The 15,844-nt window shown below is 46.1% G+C and overlaps 1 protein-coding gene across 1 annotated transcript; it reads right to left on the reverse strand.

The window, feature by feature from the left end:
- Positions 1-11,307: 11,307 nt before the first annotated feature.
- On the reverse strand, positions 11,308-12,593 carry LOC136455131 (uncharacterized). The gene is made up of 3 exons (XM_066455278.1): positions 12,084-12,593; positions 11,774-11,999; positions 11,308-11,693 (listed from the first exon to the last, which is right to left on the reverse strand). Exons 1-3 carry the CDS (start codon positions 12,591-12,593, stop codon positions 11,308-11,310), a joined length of 1,122 nt encoding a protein of 373 aa, XP_066311375.1.
- Between the last annotated feature and the right edge of the window lie 3,251 nt (positions 12,594-15,844).

Raw genomic sequence — 15,844 nt, forward strand, 5'->3', positions numbered from 1 at the left:
CGGCTCAGCAGCGACCGCGACCCGCCCAACCATCAGTGGTCTCAGCAAGGGACGGCGACGGCGCCATCCTCCATCGATGGATCCAATGTAGGTGCCTTCCCTAGCTCTTCGTCGTCCATGGATGGGTTTCCGTTCCCCCTTCACCGTCTCCAGCTTTGTGGGATGCGGCCGGCGGTGATCCCTCTTCTCCTGGATTTGGGCGTTCAACAGCTTGGGATGCATCATGGTAATCACTCAAAACTTGTAGATCTATGACTATAGTTTGGGATTATTTCAATTTACAAACCTGTTTAAGACGTAGTAGAAGAATAGTTGAAGAATATCCTAGCTTTAATATGCAGTGGAAGATGCAGGTTTTGTGTGCTAGAAATGTATGCAGCTCGTGCAAATAATGCTAAGTCTGTAATCACAATGGTAGTAATATACCTGATAGTAATATGCCAAGTCTGAATTTTTTTCTGAAAGCAGAATTGCTCATGTGTGTTTGCTTCTGGTGATTATCTTTCACCTCCCTGATGAAAGCAGAATCTGATGATGGAACTAGAGCTTTTCAGTCTCTTTGTGTTAGCAATCTCTTGCAAAGTTAGTTTCTTTTTTTGGTTATACCATGGACAGGAAAGTCCTTAGATGAATTACTTTTGTTATACAGAGCTACTAAATCATTAGTTTGCAAATGATTTTGTGCTACCTATTGTAAATTACTTTAGTTTCAATTACTAGTAATAGAAGCTTTTAGCTGACGTGTGTTTGCCCTGCCAAAAAAATTATTCAGCATGTATTCCTTGATTTACAGTAATTTCAGTCATTATCTATGTTTGCTTCTAGAAGGGCGGGCCTGGTGCAAGCGGTAGAGTCTTACCACCTGTGACCAGAAGGTCCCGGGTTCGAGTCGTGGTCTCCTCGTATTGCACAGGCGAGGGTAAGGCTCGCCACTGACACCCTTCCTCAAACTCCACACAAAGCGGGAGCTCTCTGCATATGTTTGCTCCTAATACTGTCAGTCATTCTGAAAACTGCATGCTGTTAATACTACCTATGTGCTGCAGGGATAAAGACTAGGGCTGGATATCGGCTCGGCTCGGCTCGGTCCAGCTCAAGTAGGCTCGTTAGGCTAACGCGCCAGCTCGACTCGGCTCGTTACCGAGCTCGAGCTGGCTCGTTTAGCTCGCGAGCTACTAAAAAAATAGGACACATGTTTATAATGTTTATGCTACATTAATTTCAGAATGTGACGTCCATCATTATGCAACCATATATGATTAATACATATCAGGCTCATCAAAAGTATCAGCCATGCAAGATAGCTAGTCCATACATGATCTTGCAGTTTCAGCATACTAACTAGTTGCTTGCCACCACAAACTTAGGAAAGTCCACAGATTCAATGTCAGCATCATCTTCTGGATTCATGGTCATGGGCTGATAGACCTCAGCTCGTTTTAGCTCGTGAGCAACTCTCGAGCTGACTCGTTAAAATAGCTTGCTAGACTTTTAGCTCAGCTCATGAAAAAGTTAAAATGAGCCGAGCTGAGCCGGACACGAGTCAAGCGAGATGATGAGCAGTGAGTATTTTGTCCGGCCCTAATAAAGACCTACGTCCACCTGGTGTTTTCATGAGCTACTTTGGTAATCAGCCACAGAACTTTCATTACGTTATCAACATAATGCAAGCTTGTGTTATCCTTCACGGTATGATAGTGGACGATGAGAATGATTCAATTAGAGAAATTTTAGATTTGAATGAGAATGCAAGTGCGACGATAGTGCTCCCACATGAAGTGCGTACAAGCGACAACCCTGATCCTACCTTCGTAGAGGCACTTCATAGGCAACTCAAGAAGGATCTAATCGAGCACATATGGCAACGCTAGAGTTTTAAAAAATAATGTAATCATATTGCTCTTATTTATCCATGATATATTTTTCTATCAAATAGCTACACAGTGGTATACAAAAATATACAAAAATTTATTTATAGTTGATTCTAGCTACATGTAAAGCATTAAACAGCTTAGAGACAGATCCTCTGTTTATGGGTTATATGACTCGTCTTTATATCTGTCTGTACGATAAATTCGAAACATTTAGAGACAGCCCTCTATGCGTTGTATATGCCCTTAAGTATTGTACGCCATAACTATGCATGCATGCATGCAGCCCTGTTTTGTTGCCACCCTGAGATAAACCAACGGGAAGGAGCCAGCGTAGCACCATGCAGTGAATTTTGACGTCGCATCCAAAAAGAAACGCTTCGGATTTGCTGCGAACGAGTAATGCCAATGTCCGCTCTTTGAGGGCGTGTTTGGTACCCTTTCCAGCTCAGCCAGGTCAGCTCTAGGCAGCTAGGCTGTATTTGCTCAGGTCAAATGCATACAACAAGAATTATTTAGTTGCATGCATCTGTGGAATCAGGCTGAGCTGAGACAATGTTTGGTTGCATACATGTGTTTGCAGATTTAAAAAGCCCATGCATGAATCATTGTTTGGTTGGCTACATATAACAAGTTGTAGTCACCTCTTGTATGTAGTGGTAATATTACCACCCACTAATTGACATCAGATATTACATTAATTTCCAAATGAAAAAACCTACTAGCAAGGTAATAACTACTCTATTACAAGTATAAATGAACTATGGCACAAGCGAAAGTTGTCATTTCCATCATTTTCTAGTAGAGGTGCACTGACAGGTTGGAGGAGAGGTGGATTTTCAGGTTGATCATCATAGAAAGCTAGCAAAGCTTCATTTCTTGTTTTGTATTTTTTGTAGCAGTTTTCTTTGAAACGATCTACTTGAGCATGTGTTTTGGCCCAGCTGGAGTAGACCCCAGGCTCCTTCCCAACATGAACAACATACCAAGCCATAGCTGTACATGTTCTCAGATCAATCAAAAAAACATCACAGGCAATGGACATGTGCTCAGATTAATCAAAATAACATCACAGGCAATAGGCATGTGCTCAGATCAATCAAAAAACATCGCAGGTAATAAACATGTGCTCAGATCAATCCAAAAACATCACAGGCAATGGACAAGTGCTCAGCTTAGTCATAAAGCATCACAGGCAATGGACATGTGCTCAGATATAAGAAAACAAACATCACAGGCAATAAGGCAAGTGCTCAGAATGAAATTGTACAAATCATAGGCACAGGTTGGTGCCCATATCAAGTTCAGAACCACAAGGTTCACATCATTGGTAATGGACTCATGGTCAGATTGCCACCACTTGGTTGATCTAGGTTGTAGGTGCAGGGTTATCTAAGACACTAACTATATGTTAGTGTTAGTAAGTAAGCTATACAGGGTTAGATCAACTGCACAAAAGAGAAGGTCAACCCACTACACATCCACCAGCTGTAGTTAGGTATGCACAAAAGAGGCCACCACTGCACAGGGACAGGCACTGCATTAGAAGACCACCATGATAATGCAGACACTGCACAAAAGGATCAACCCCAAGCTGTGAAGCCTTCACATATAGTAGTGCTTGGCCAAGTAGGTCCTTAGCCACAGCACACGGTGGGAGTCAGACATCTTGACAAAAGCTGAACCCAAGGCCTTGTTGTTCAGCAGATGGCCATAAGCACACATCAGTGCTTCTTCAGTGAAGCCTGGCACAAACATAACAGCACCATACAGCTCAGGGTGGGAATCCTCAACCTTGGTCGACCTAATAGCATCAGCAACATCCTTCACTGCCTCCGCCATGCTAGTGAACAGAACAACATCCTCTTCTGCCAGCATGGATCTCTTCCTCTTGTTACCAACTCCTCCCTCACTCTTGGTAGCCTCAGGAGTTACAGTCTTGCCACTGTTTAGGATCTCAGTAGCCTCAGTCTTCAGTGAGCTCTTAGCACAGTCAGATGGTGTGCCAAGTGGCTCATTGGAGCCCATAGCCCACTTGCTTGTTGCCTGACCATTGGCAAAGATGACCATTGTAACAACCCGGGTTTTTGGAGAAGCCAAAAATACGAACTTTTTAAAAATTTTCCTGCAATACGTGAAGCATGTAGATGCTAGGTCGAACAAAGAACAATTTATAAATAAATTGTTGCATACATATAGAATTACTTGTAGGAGTTTTGCCGGAGTTCTTTTGTTGGTTTAGTGTTTTGTGTTGGAGAGCACAAGGCCGTAGCAAATCCTTTTGATCCCTTCTAGAATATCTTATGAATCTTTTTTCCTCTCTCTCAATTCATCTTCTTGCTTTCGAGACCCGTAGTAGACCCTAGTGACCCTTGGATATTACCCAAGTGGGCCCACACCTAAGCTAATCAAGTTTAGCATACAAACACTTGATTATGGAATTAATCAAGCAATATATGAAATAGAAAAGAGTAAAGGAAATAGGAAAGAAAGGTGAAGGCCATATTGGCCTAATCGGTCCAACCAACCGCACCAGCCCAACATGGCCCCCCTGCTTCTAGCCCACGCAGCGACAGCAGTAGCACCGTAGCCCAGCTCGCCACTCCTCCTTTGGCCCAAGACAAGCACTGACGGCCTAGCTCTCCAGCCTGCCGGCCTGCTCGCGTCCTCACTCGCACGGCCTGCTTGGCCCAGCACTCCCCGATGATCGCGGGCCAAGCCTACCCAACATCCCCACCAGGCCTGCTCGTGCGCACAGCTAGCCTGCCGGCCCAGCAAGCCGTGGCCCAGCTCGCCCACACCTGCCTCTTCCTTCCTCGCCCTGTGCCGCCGACAAGAGGGACCCGCTCGTCATCCCCTTCCTCCCTTGGTCCCCCCTCGCCTCCTCTGCTTTAACGGAAGCAGAGCACCGGCACATGGGAAGAATCCCAGGGCATCTCGGCCCTCTTTGCCGTCTGCCTCGCCACCTACCGCGCGGACGCACCGATTGGCTGCCACATCGCCGAACTGCGGTGCCTGGAACCCCGTTCAGCCTCGCACTCGCCTGGCATGCAACGGCCATGGCCATGGATGACGCCACCACCTGCCACCCCTGTCCCCTCTCTGTCAAGCCACGGTCTATGAATTCGGGAGCACCAAAGCGCCCACGATCATGCCACGGCCCTAGAACCCTAGCACAGCCTCGCTAGAGGCCCTCCGATCGCCCCTCAATCTCCATCCGCCGTTCACTGAGCCCCATGGCCGAGCTTGGCCTATAAAGAGCCCCGAGCACGGAGCCCTAGGCCCCTCCTACCCCGCCGCCGCTCAGCGCCTTCCAATTCACCAACATTCGAGCCAAGAGAGAGGGGAAAAAGGAAGAAGAAGAGGAACTGGAGCACGCTAGAGCCGTCTGCCACCAGAGTCGCTGGAACAAGGACACCGCCCTGTACGACTACAGAAGCGTTGCGGCTCTCCCTACGTGGCCTCGACCCGTCACGGCCTCACCTTGTCGCTGCGCCGCTATCTTACCGCCCCAAGCCCCCGGTGAGCCCCGCTGACCCCTCTGCTCCCCGTGCTCGCCCTTGCCAGACCACCATGAGCATCCTGCGCCCTTGCTCTTCATACCATGGAACACAGCCTCGTGGCGTAGCACTGTGCACGCAGCCAGCTGACCACCGCGGCCACACACGGCTGCCTCATGGCCAGACGCCAGCACACGACGCCACCCGTCCTCACCATGACCTCAACCACGCGGACGGCGAACGCCGGCATACACCGCTGCGTCACCGAGCCTTCGCCATCCAAGGGCCCTTCCTTGTCACGCAGCCTGCAACTACCGCGCTGGAGCGCCATCCACGACGAGCCGAGCACTAGAAGCGTTGCAGCACCGCCTCACGACACCGGCCTGCTACCCCATGTCGTAGTGACCGCAGCGCATGACCACCGCAGTGAGCGCATCTCCACGTGATGCCGTATCGATGGAGTAGCAGCCACATGACCACGTCCTTGCCCTATCCCCGTCCTACCGCCACCCAGCGTGCACGACATGTAGGCATGCAGCGCGCTGGCGCTGCCCCAAGCCACCGAGCACCAGTAGATTAAAAGCCGATGGCCTCCTCTGCTTCAAGTCTTGGGCCTCCTCTCTTCTTGGGCCGACAACAGCACCAGGAGCCTAGGTGCTGGCCCTTTTTCCTCCCCACGGGTGGGCCGGCTAGCAAGCCAACCTAGCCCACTCCGGCTTGTGGCCTGCGCGTGAGCCCCTGCCGTGGGCCACCAGCAGGGAGAAGCAGCCCAACTGAAGCCTGCCCCTTTCCATCCTTTTTCTGATTTTCAGAAATTCTTGGCCACATTTGGAAATTCGCTAAAAATTCATCTTAGCTCCTAAAAATTATGAAAACAGTTCCATAATTTTTCTAAAATCAAGCCCTACGTCATGGACCCATCCTTGAGTATTTCTGACCCCTCCAAATGGTAAGCCATCACAATGCTTGCACTCACTCGCGTTCGCGCAGCTCACAGACTAACTTTGGATTGCCACCACGGGACCCTAGCACCTGATGGCCGTGATATATGCCTAGGCCAAAGACTCGATGCTCGTAGCCAACCCTTGGCCACCTGTAGCCATGACCGGCCAACCATGACCCACCATAGCCCCATGAGACTGGATAACTAAAGCCGTACCAAGCCATAGTGGGCCATAGTTGGCCAGATGCAAACCGTGACCCTCTGGGGCAAGCCATGTTACCCTTTGAACCTTCGGGTGACCAAATCATAGTCAATGTTTTATTGAGACCTTGGAAAGCCGTCTACAACCTTTCCGACCACGTTGGCAACCTTTTCGACCACTTCGGTAATCTCACCGACCACGTTGATGATCACTCCGACCACCTCCGCGATCTCACTGACCACGTCGGCAAAGCTCTCCGACCACCTCGGCCAGCCTTCCGACCACGATGGTGATCTCACCGACCACCTTGGTGACATCTCTGACCACCGACGAAAGCCCCTTCCCGCTCATTCTTATACTCGTTTGTCCACTTACAATATATGATCTTGATCTATCTATATCTATCTACACCATGCCCTTGTGCAGGTCTGCCTATCCCCAACTATGGAATGTGCTACTCCTCAGTCGTGTCGAGTTGTTGCGTCTTCGATCGTGTTTGGTTCTTATCATTGATTGTTGGTGTTGTTGCCTGTGTGCCGAGCCTTCGAGCCAGCTGAGGGATCGTACCTCGTTTGGACGTTATGATCGCGGGATCTATCTTGCCATGACCGTGATGCCGAGTGTAACTCGACCCGTCGCTTTTTAGTTGGCTTCATAGTACCACGAGTATTAGCTCCTACCTTCGGCCCTTGAACATGGTCGTGATGGATTCAATATCGATGGCGATATCGATGCGGATATTACCCGCCCATTTTGAGCCCTTCGTGACCAAGTTCTGTGGGAGATAACCTGGGAGTAAACAATCGTGGAACGATGGATGCCAACTCGTTGGCATAGCTTATGGCCATGAGTTCACCTCGCCATGACCATGGAGCTATGCCTCTCCTTCGCTTTTAGTTGCTTCTTCGTGCTCAAGACCTTGTATGCTTGTACCCCGTTTGACCATCACGATTCTCTGATTCTCGCGGTGACAACCGCACCGCTTCGAATTCGAGAGGTATCTTAGTGCCAGTGCACCCAGGTCGGGTACCCTACGAGTGGTCTATGCACTTGGTGTTTGTCGCTCCTTCCGATGCCCTGTCTTCTGTCGTGGCGTGTGTACCGAAAGGAGTAGACCTCCATTTTATGCTGTTATTGCCCTATTAGCCCGCTCTGTTCGATCCCACCTTGTCCATGGCGATTGGATCAAAGACCGGACTACCTATTTTTAGCTAGCGAAGCTATAGTCTATGTTGTACCTCAAACCCGTGCGTGTCGACCCGATCGGCCGTCTAAAACCATCTTTCCCGGAGATGAGTCTGAGAACATGACATGGATGTGCCTAGCTAACCCCTGCTTCTTTTGTTTTGCTGAGCAACTCTCTTCTTGGCTCCCAATGATGTTATGTCGTGAGGATCGAGAGAACCCGTTGATGTCCAATCTCTTGCGCTACCGCTTTCTACCATAGCGGGTGAGCCAAAGTACATCGGAGCCAAGTCACAATAGTGTTATCGTTCTTATTTGCTACTCGTGTCCAATTGTGACTTGCGGGTTAAGGCTATAAGAGCCAAACCCTGTCGTTCTTCTTGAGGCCCGACGTCCAATCCCCATCAAGTCAATGACGTTGGATCAAAAGATCATGAGCCATGGTGTTTGCTCTGGATAAGCTCTGGCTTAAACCGTTTGTCCTAAAGCCATACTGGCTTGGCCATGATTTAAGCTGATGCTTAGCAAACCACTACTTGTATTTCTTTGGCCCGAGGAGATCGGACAACCACCAAGAGGGCTAAGCCTCGTGTCTTTTGTGTCTTGTTGGTGTTGTTGGATCTTCTTGCGTCTTGTCGTCTTTTCGGGTGTTGGGTGTTCTCTTGCCTTGCATGTCACTTCATGGAGTAGCTGACGATCGGATCAAGAGAACGTGGGCGACGACAAGGACTACAAAATGGAGTCAGCTCAGGAGGAGGTGACCCCCGCTGATTGAACACCAATGGATGGAGAAATATACCACTACTACAACTACATCGCAGGTGTCATGGCAGCACCCTCTTTTAGAGAATCCGATTAGACATTGCATAATATCTAGAACTGCTAGCGCTTTATAATTATTCCTTTGATAGTACTTTGATGCATGCTACTACCTGAGCCATTATTACCCTGATGCAACACACTCTACCACATCACCCTGCTTTGTGCATTTGCTCACTTATATATGCTTACTTGCCTGCTTGCTTGCATATTATACCACTATACTTATTATTAACTCCACTTCGCATTATATCGGGGATGTGATGCTGGTGGTGAACCCTCGAGGAATGGTTTGGCTATGGGTGCCAGACTTGGTGGTGTGTGAGCGTGCTACGTGTGTCTTGGGTGTGTGGAGAGTGAGGGTTGTGTCGACCGAGCTGGAATAACAACGAGCCTGGGGCGAGTCTTGCCATGTGGTGCTACCTGGGCATTTGGATGTGGAATACCTGTGGTGGGTAAATGGTAATTGGAGGTGTCCTTGGGTGTGAACCTCGGAGAGGTGGAGCCTGGGGTAGAGGTGTTGTGGTGGCATGTAAAATAGAAACCCTGATGAAGACATTCCGGCTTGGTCAATCCCTAAGGACTTACTAGTACTCAGACTCACCGGGAATCCTTTACATCCCACTCGCCCTATATGGTGCGGGACGGTCGGACTACTTGGTAGAACAATGCCACTACTACTAGGCGAACGTGTGCAAGGAGGTACGAGGTGCGCGGTTGCCCCCACACCCTTCTGAGACTTTAGGAGGCCTTGTGGACATGGCTCTTGACATCCGGAGGGCCCCGGCTCTGTATATGACTCACAGTATCAGCCATCCTAGACTAGACTTGGGATGTACTAGGGCTAAGAGGTAGGGTGTCATCATTCTAGGCTAGCAAGTGGCCGAAATCTGCCTAGACAGGGCACCATCAAGGATGGCTATCTTGTGGGTATATAAAACCTCTGCAGAGTGTTTGGTTAATCGATCGATACATATGCCGACTTGTCGGCTATGGACCTTTCCTAGGTTTCACTTAAACTAGATAGGAGATGAGTCCTTCTTTTCTCCCTTCAGGGTTGGGGTATTTTCCGGTCGTGAGCCAGGGGCTGCAGGCCGTTGAGACAAGTGCCGAGAGGGAGTCAGCCTGTCGACCTGAGTGTGTGAGATGAGATGTGGTGATGGTGGTGTGGTTATGGTTGGGATGGGATGGTGGATGGATATGGATGTGGATGTGTGTGGCTAGGAATGTGTTAAAAACTGGATATTATTATTACATTACTACTGTTACTTGCTTCTCATGCGCTAAGGATGCAAACCACGGCCACATATTAGGATCGCCAGATCCTCTCGTTTTATCTTTTCCACTAAAGCTCATTGGTGCTGACCATGGCCTGCACACATCTGGCAGTGTGTAGATTTTCCTGCTTCTCAGAGATGCTGACGTTAGAAGGATTAGAAGGTCTTGTGCCTACGCTCAAGTTTGGTTCAGAGATGGAATCTACGCTGCACTACACCAACTCTGATGATGCCCATGAAGGAGGAGCCTTCACTCGATAGTCTTTCGCTAGATTAACTCTGTAATAGGTGTGTTCCCCAGAAATGTAATGTCTTGTATTCTTGTAATCTTACGATGTATGACTGTGACATCGACTGAAATATGATAATATGATGGAATCAGTTCTTGGTTTATCATATTATAATTCATTCTGTGGATTTTCCCTTTGTGGAAAAATTGAGGATGTTTCAACCATCATCTGCTTGTAGTGTTGTATGGGCTTGTTGAGCAGTGGAGCATCATTGGGGTGGTCCTGCATAATGAACTATCCCTTGTTAGCCATAATGACAAAATGTTTCAAAGAGTCATCTAACAAATCAAGTTGTAGTATCATAGGTTCTTGCTCACCTTGGTATGACCATTGTAGTGTTCCTCCTTAAGAACAATCATGCAGTTGTCCTCATCCCACTGAGCTCCACTAAGGTCCCTCAGCTTGGATAGTTTCACCCACCTTTGCCTCCACTTCCTCAGGTGGTTGTACACCTGGGTACCACTAACTTCATAACCACAGAACTCTTGCAGGGCCTTTGCCACCTTGTTCAGGTGTACTTCTTTGAAGCCCTTATTAGTCCTCACTATAGTGGTAATGAGCTAGCACATCTGCTTCAGCACAAAGGCAGACATGGGCTCAGTCCACCTCAGAGAGGTCCTCTGCTAAGCAAGAACCTGTGATGCTGGTATGAAACCAGTCACATCATCCCCAGCAACCACATTGTCACCAGCCAAAAGACCACCATCCAGTCCAGGGAACACAAGCTCATCAGCAGGCATCATCTCCTCAGCCATAGCCTAATTCATCATTGCACATGCCTAGAGCCTCAACACAGGTGTATTATGTCAAGAAAAAAACATCATTGCACATGCCTAAAGCCTCAGCATAAGTGTAGTATCACAGAAAATTTATCATCATTGCACATGCCCAAAGCCTCAGCATAAGTGTAGTATCACAGAAAATTTATCATCATCGCACATGCCCAAAGCCTTAGCATAAGTGTAGTATCATAGAAAATTTATCATCATTGCACGTGCCCAAAGCCTCAGTATAAGTGTAGTATCAGATGAAAAAAAACAACATTTGTCCATGAATAAAATCACATCATTTGTCTAGATTCTTAGAATAATTAACATCATAGCATTTGTCCATGAATAAAATAAATTACAGGCAACTTAATGATACATAATAGAACTCTAGATTCTAGAAAGACCCCTATTAGCCCACATGTGATTAGTCCATTCATCCCTCTGAAGTGCCTAGGCAGCATTGTCATCCATACGAGCAGGATGGGGCTGACTGTTTGTGTCATTTGGTACCCAAGAAAACTCTTCTAGAATAACCTCATCAACCCCAAAACTAAGGATCCAGTTATGCATTATACAACATGCAAGCACAAGCTTGATTTGTGTCCTCAAGCGATGGAATGGTTTGTTGGTGTCAATGATGCGAAAACGGTTCTTCAGAGCCCTAAATGCCCTTTCTACAGTTACTCTCAAATTAGAGTGCCTCAAATTATACAACTCTTTTGGGTTGGTTGGGTAGTTCCTATTCCCATATTCTTTAAGATGGTACCTACAACCTCGATAAGGAGGAAGAAATCTAGGTCGACAAGCATATCCAGCATCTACTAAGAAGAATTTGCCTAAAACAAATGTGGAGTTCAATTAGATTCACCATTTTGCAGTTATATTTGCTTCTTATTATCACAGTTGATTTAATTACCTGGTAGAACCCTCAACCCATCCTCTCTCTGTAATGCATCAGCAAGAATTGTGGCATCATGAGCTGATCCCTCCCAACTAGCCAGCACATAGATAAATTTCAAGTCAAAGCTAACTGCTGCTAGCACATTTTGTGTGGGGGCATTCTTTCTACCCCTAAATGCAGCTTGCATCTTGGCTGGAACTTTGGCAAATACATGAGTTCCATCAATGGCCCCAATGCAGTCCTACATGGCATCCAAAATTGCATAGTAAATTGACATGAGCTAATGCAACAATATCCTAGCAGCTATATGATAGGTTTTTTTTACCTTAAAGTAAGGATACCATCTATGGCTGTTGCTAATCTTTACTGGTGTCTCATTGCTTGGAGGTCTAATCATCTCTTGTCTAAGTTCACCAATAGCATACAACACATCTTTAAAATGGTGGTGGACTGTCTCTATAGACCTTCTCCAGTTTTGCTTTACAACTCTAAATCGTTGGTTATGACCAACAATATGGAGAAACATTGCAACTTGCTCTTCAACACAAGAATTTATGTTGTCAGCAAGTAGCTTCTTGTCCCTAAGCAAGTTGCACAAACTAAAAAAGGGTGCCCTTCTCATTCTAAGCATGTTCACACACTCTATATCATTGTAGTTGTAAATTAAGTTCAAGTTCCTTTGGCGCTCCTCATCCCTAATGCTCATTGGACCATAACTGATCTGAGGCTGATGACTCTGAAGCATTCTAAGTCTATCAAACAGCAGGGCATACATAGCAGTGATAAGAGCAGTAGCACGAGCAAAAAGAATGTGTCTCTTCTCTTCCAAGTCCATCTAGAAAAAATCAATGGAATTTAAGGACAAATGCTCAAAATGACAATGTCATCATCATGGACTTGGACAAAAGCTCAGAAAAAGGATTCATCATATACTAGAACATGCTAAAAATAAGACTTTCATCATCACAGACTAGGGCAATAGCCCAAAAAAAAGGCATCATCATAGACTAAGGCAATAGCTCAGGACAAAAGGAATCATCACAGACTTGGACAATAGCTCAGACAAAATGGCAACTTCATATACTTGCTCATAATCTCACAAAGTAGGACATGCATCCGAATCCAAGAACGCAGGACTCACTATCGCATGGTATAGATTAGGGGGGAGGCGAGAGGGGGAGTAGATATACAAAATACCCACGTCAACAAGCAGCAGCATCAGCAAAAGCCCAACCCAGGAGGTGAGGGAGCTTAGATCTGCAAGCACACAAGCAAAGAAAAGAGGATTAACATACACAAAATAGGATTTTTACTTGAAAAAGCAAGAAAAAAATGAGACCTAAGAACAAGAATCCATACCGTAATAATAGCCAAGAAATCAGATCTGGTGTGCCTGCAGCGAGATCAACAAACAATGGTAACCTAGGGTTTCAAATTGCACAGAAAAAATGGAGAAAGAGAAGGGGAAAAACTCACTTGCTTCGAGAGGACGCAAATCCACGGCACCTGCAACAAATCGAGAGAGAGAGGGTAGGCATTAGGAGGCCATGAATCCATCAAGAACACCGGGGGGAGGAGGAAGAGGAGGTGGAGCTTACCAGCAGCGCAGACAGGGAGCGACAAGAAGAAGAAGAGAGGGAGGCGATGGGAGGGAAGATATATAGGCGGTGAATGGCGGGAACGGGGGAGGTAACCCTAGGATCTTTGTGCTATCTCCCCGCGCATGGAATCACGAGGCGCGCGAGCTCGCGGGAGCACGAAGCGAGCCAGGCTGAAGAAAAATGGCCGATTTGGGTGTTCCTCGCGAGCCAGGCCAGGAGGGGGCTTTTGAACGAGCGGAGCTTGGCTCGAGAGGGTGGCCAGGGAACCAAACATGAGCAGGCTGCATCCTGGGAGCCTAGTTTGCCCTTATGTGGGCAACCAAACACACCCTAACTCTCGCATCGGAATTTGCTCCACGCCTAACATAGAGTCAAAAATGAAAAACCAGAGTACGCCTAAAAAAGATAATGGAGGGAGTAGTATGGATTTTCAACCCAACGCACAGTTACGAATCTAGGATTTTGTCTAAGGGTATGTCGTCTAAAAATTTTCATATATAATTCGGTAAATCTATTTTAGTAATTCGATAATAATTATAAAATTGACAACATGATCAGGTATATATGGACTAAATAACATAATAAGGCTTCAATTCATGGATTAATTGAAATCATCCCCTAAGTATAGTATAAATAGTTCAAAAGCCATATTGATAATTGAAATAAGGCATAAAAGAGAACCGAAGACTTACAATGCTATTCTTGTGACTATTTTATTCGACGTTTTTGAAGGGACAAATGTCTTGATTATATCATATTCATCAACTTCAAATAAAATACCCTGCTCAATCAGTGGTGGATCTGCTACTGGGCTGGGGGGTGGGGCTCAAGCCCCCCCTACCGTGGTCGCGCCTATGAAGCCCCCCCTCAACCCCCTAAAGAATTTTTGGACAATGGACTGACAATGAAGGAAGGAAAGGAAGGGCTGCCCAGTAAGGTAGTAACATCAATAGGCCAAGTGCGCCGTGGGCCTTTCTTCTTTCCCCATTTATCATTTTCAATTGTATTTTTTTACTTCTTGTGAAATATGATGCATTTTCAATTGTTTATCAAAGTTATCGTGTTATAAAATACTTAAAACTGCTATATGTTAGTTTTGTATGGAACATAATTGAGTTATAAGTTGGTCTTTCTCTCTTCAATCCAGCCCCCTCTATATATTTTTTCTGGATCCGCCACTGTGCTCAATCAAGATGACTAGACAACAATCATCAAAAAGACTATCTCCCATCTTATTTCTTAACTTAGTTTTCTCAATAACCATTACAGAAAATACCCTTTCAACACTTGTTGTTGCCACAGGTAGAGGCAATACCAATTTGAGGAGCTCATAAACCATATCATACACTTTGTGCCTCTTTGTTTCAACAAGCTTAACTGAGAGATCAACAATATTGTCTAGACCTTTGAAGCTATCATCCTATCTCATGTCATCAATATAATTATGTAGCTGCAATTCAAGTTTGAGCGATTAGAAATAACAGCAGTTGCCGCTGCCTTCTTCTTTGCTTCATGCTTCTAAAAAAGATATGCAATGTCCCCATTTCTCTCCATAACTGCATAAATATTACAAAGAACAGTGCCAAATAATTAAATAAATTACGCTTGCATGATTGAACACTCACATGCAATTATGGATCACTCACATGATATGAATACTGAACAAAAGATCAATCTTTATCGACTCTAATATTGGGACAAATCCTCGACATTGCTACGTGATTTTATGATTTTAGCGCTAAGCAATTAGCAATTAAAGTACATAGGAATTTTTTTAAAAGCCGAAAACAGGGATTGAATCTCACCTGAACGGCTGAACAATTCTGATCACAAATGCTGGTGCGGTCGTAGGGCAGGGCGAAGGCCGAAGTGCCAAATGGCGAATGGGATGAGGTCACAAAGACGACTAGACAATGACGGGCCATGGGCAACAGCCGATGGCATGAGTGATCCAGGCGCACAGCCACGCAGGAGCGTGAATCGTGATGAAGATGATTAGATGAACCATCTAGCGTCAAAGACTCGAAGTATACGGCGTCGCTGCTGAAAGGTCCTAATATGGCTAGAGGGGGGTGAATAGCCTATTTAAAAATCTACAAATGAACTAGAGCAATTTGATTAGTATGACAAATAGCGAAATGCAAACTTGCTCTAGCTCTACAAGGGTTGCAAGCCACCTATCCAATAATTCTAGTTGCAATGATAGCTAGACACACAACTTGCTATGATACTACTCACTAAGAGCTCTCAAACTTTCTACTCTAAAGAGCTCCACTAAGCAAACTTAAATAGCAAAGCAAGCTCTCAAATCTAATTACACTAAAAAGCTTGCTACAACTAGTTTGCAAGAATATAAACGAGTGAGTAGGATGATTATACCACCGTGTAGAGGAATGAACCAATCACAAGATGAATATGAAACCAATCACCGAGAGAATATCAAATGGCAAGTGACAACCGATTTTTCTCCCGAGGTTCACATGCT

Source organism: Miscanthus floridulus, chromosome 5, assembly GCF_019320115.1.
Source record: "Miscanthus floridulus cultivar M001 chromosome 5, ASM1932011v1, whole genome shotgun sequence".
Classification (NCBI taxonomy): domain Eukaryota; kingdom Viridiplantae; phylum Streptophyta; class Magnoliopsida; order Poales; family Poaceae; genus Miscanthus; species Miscanthus floridulus.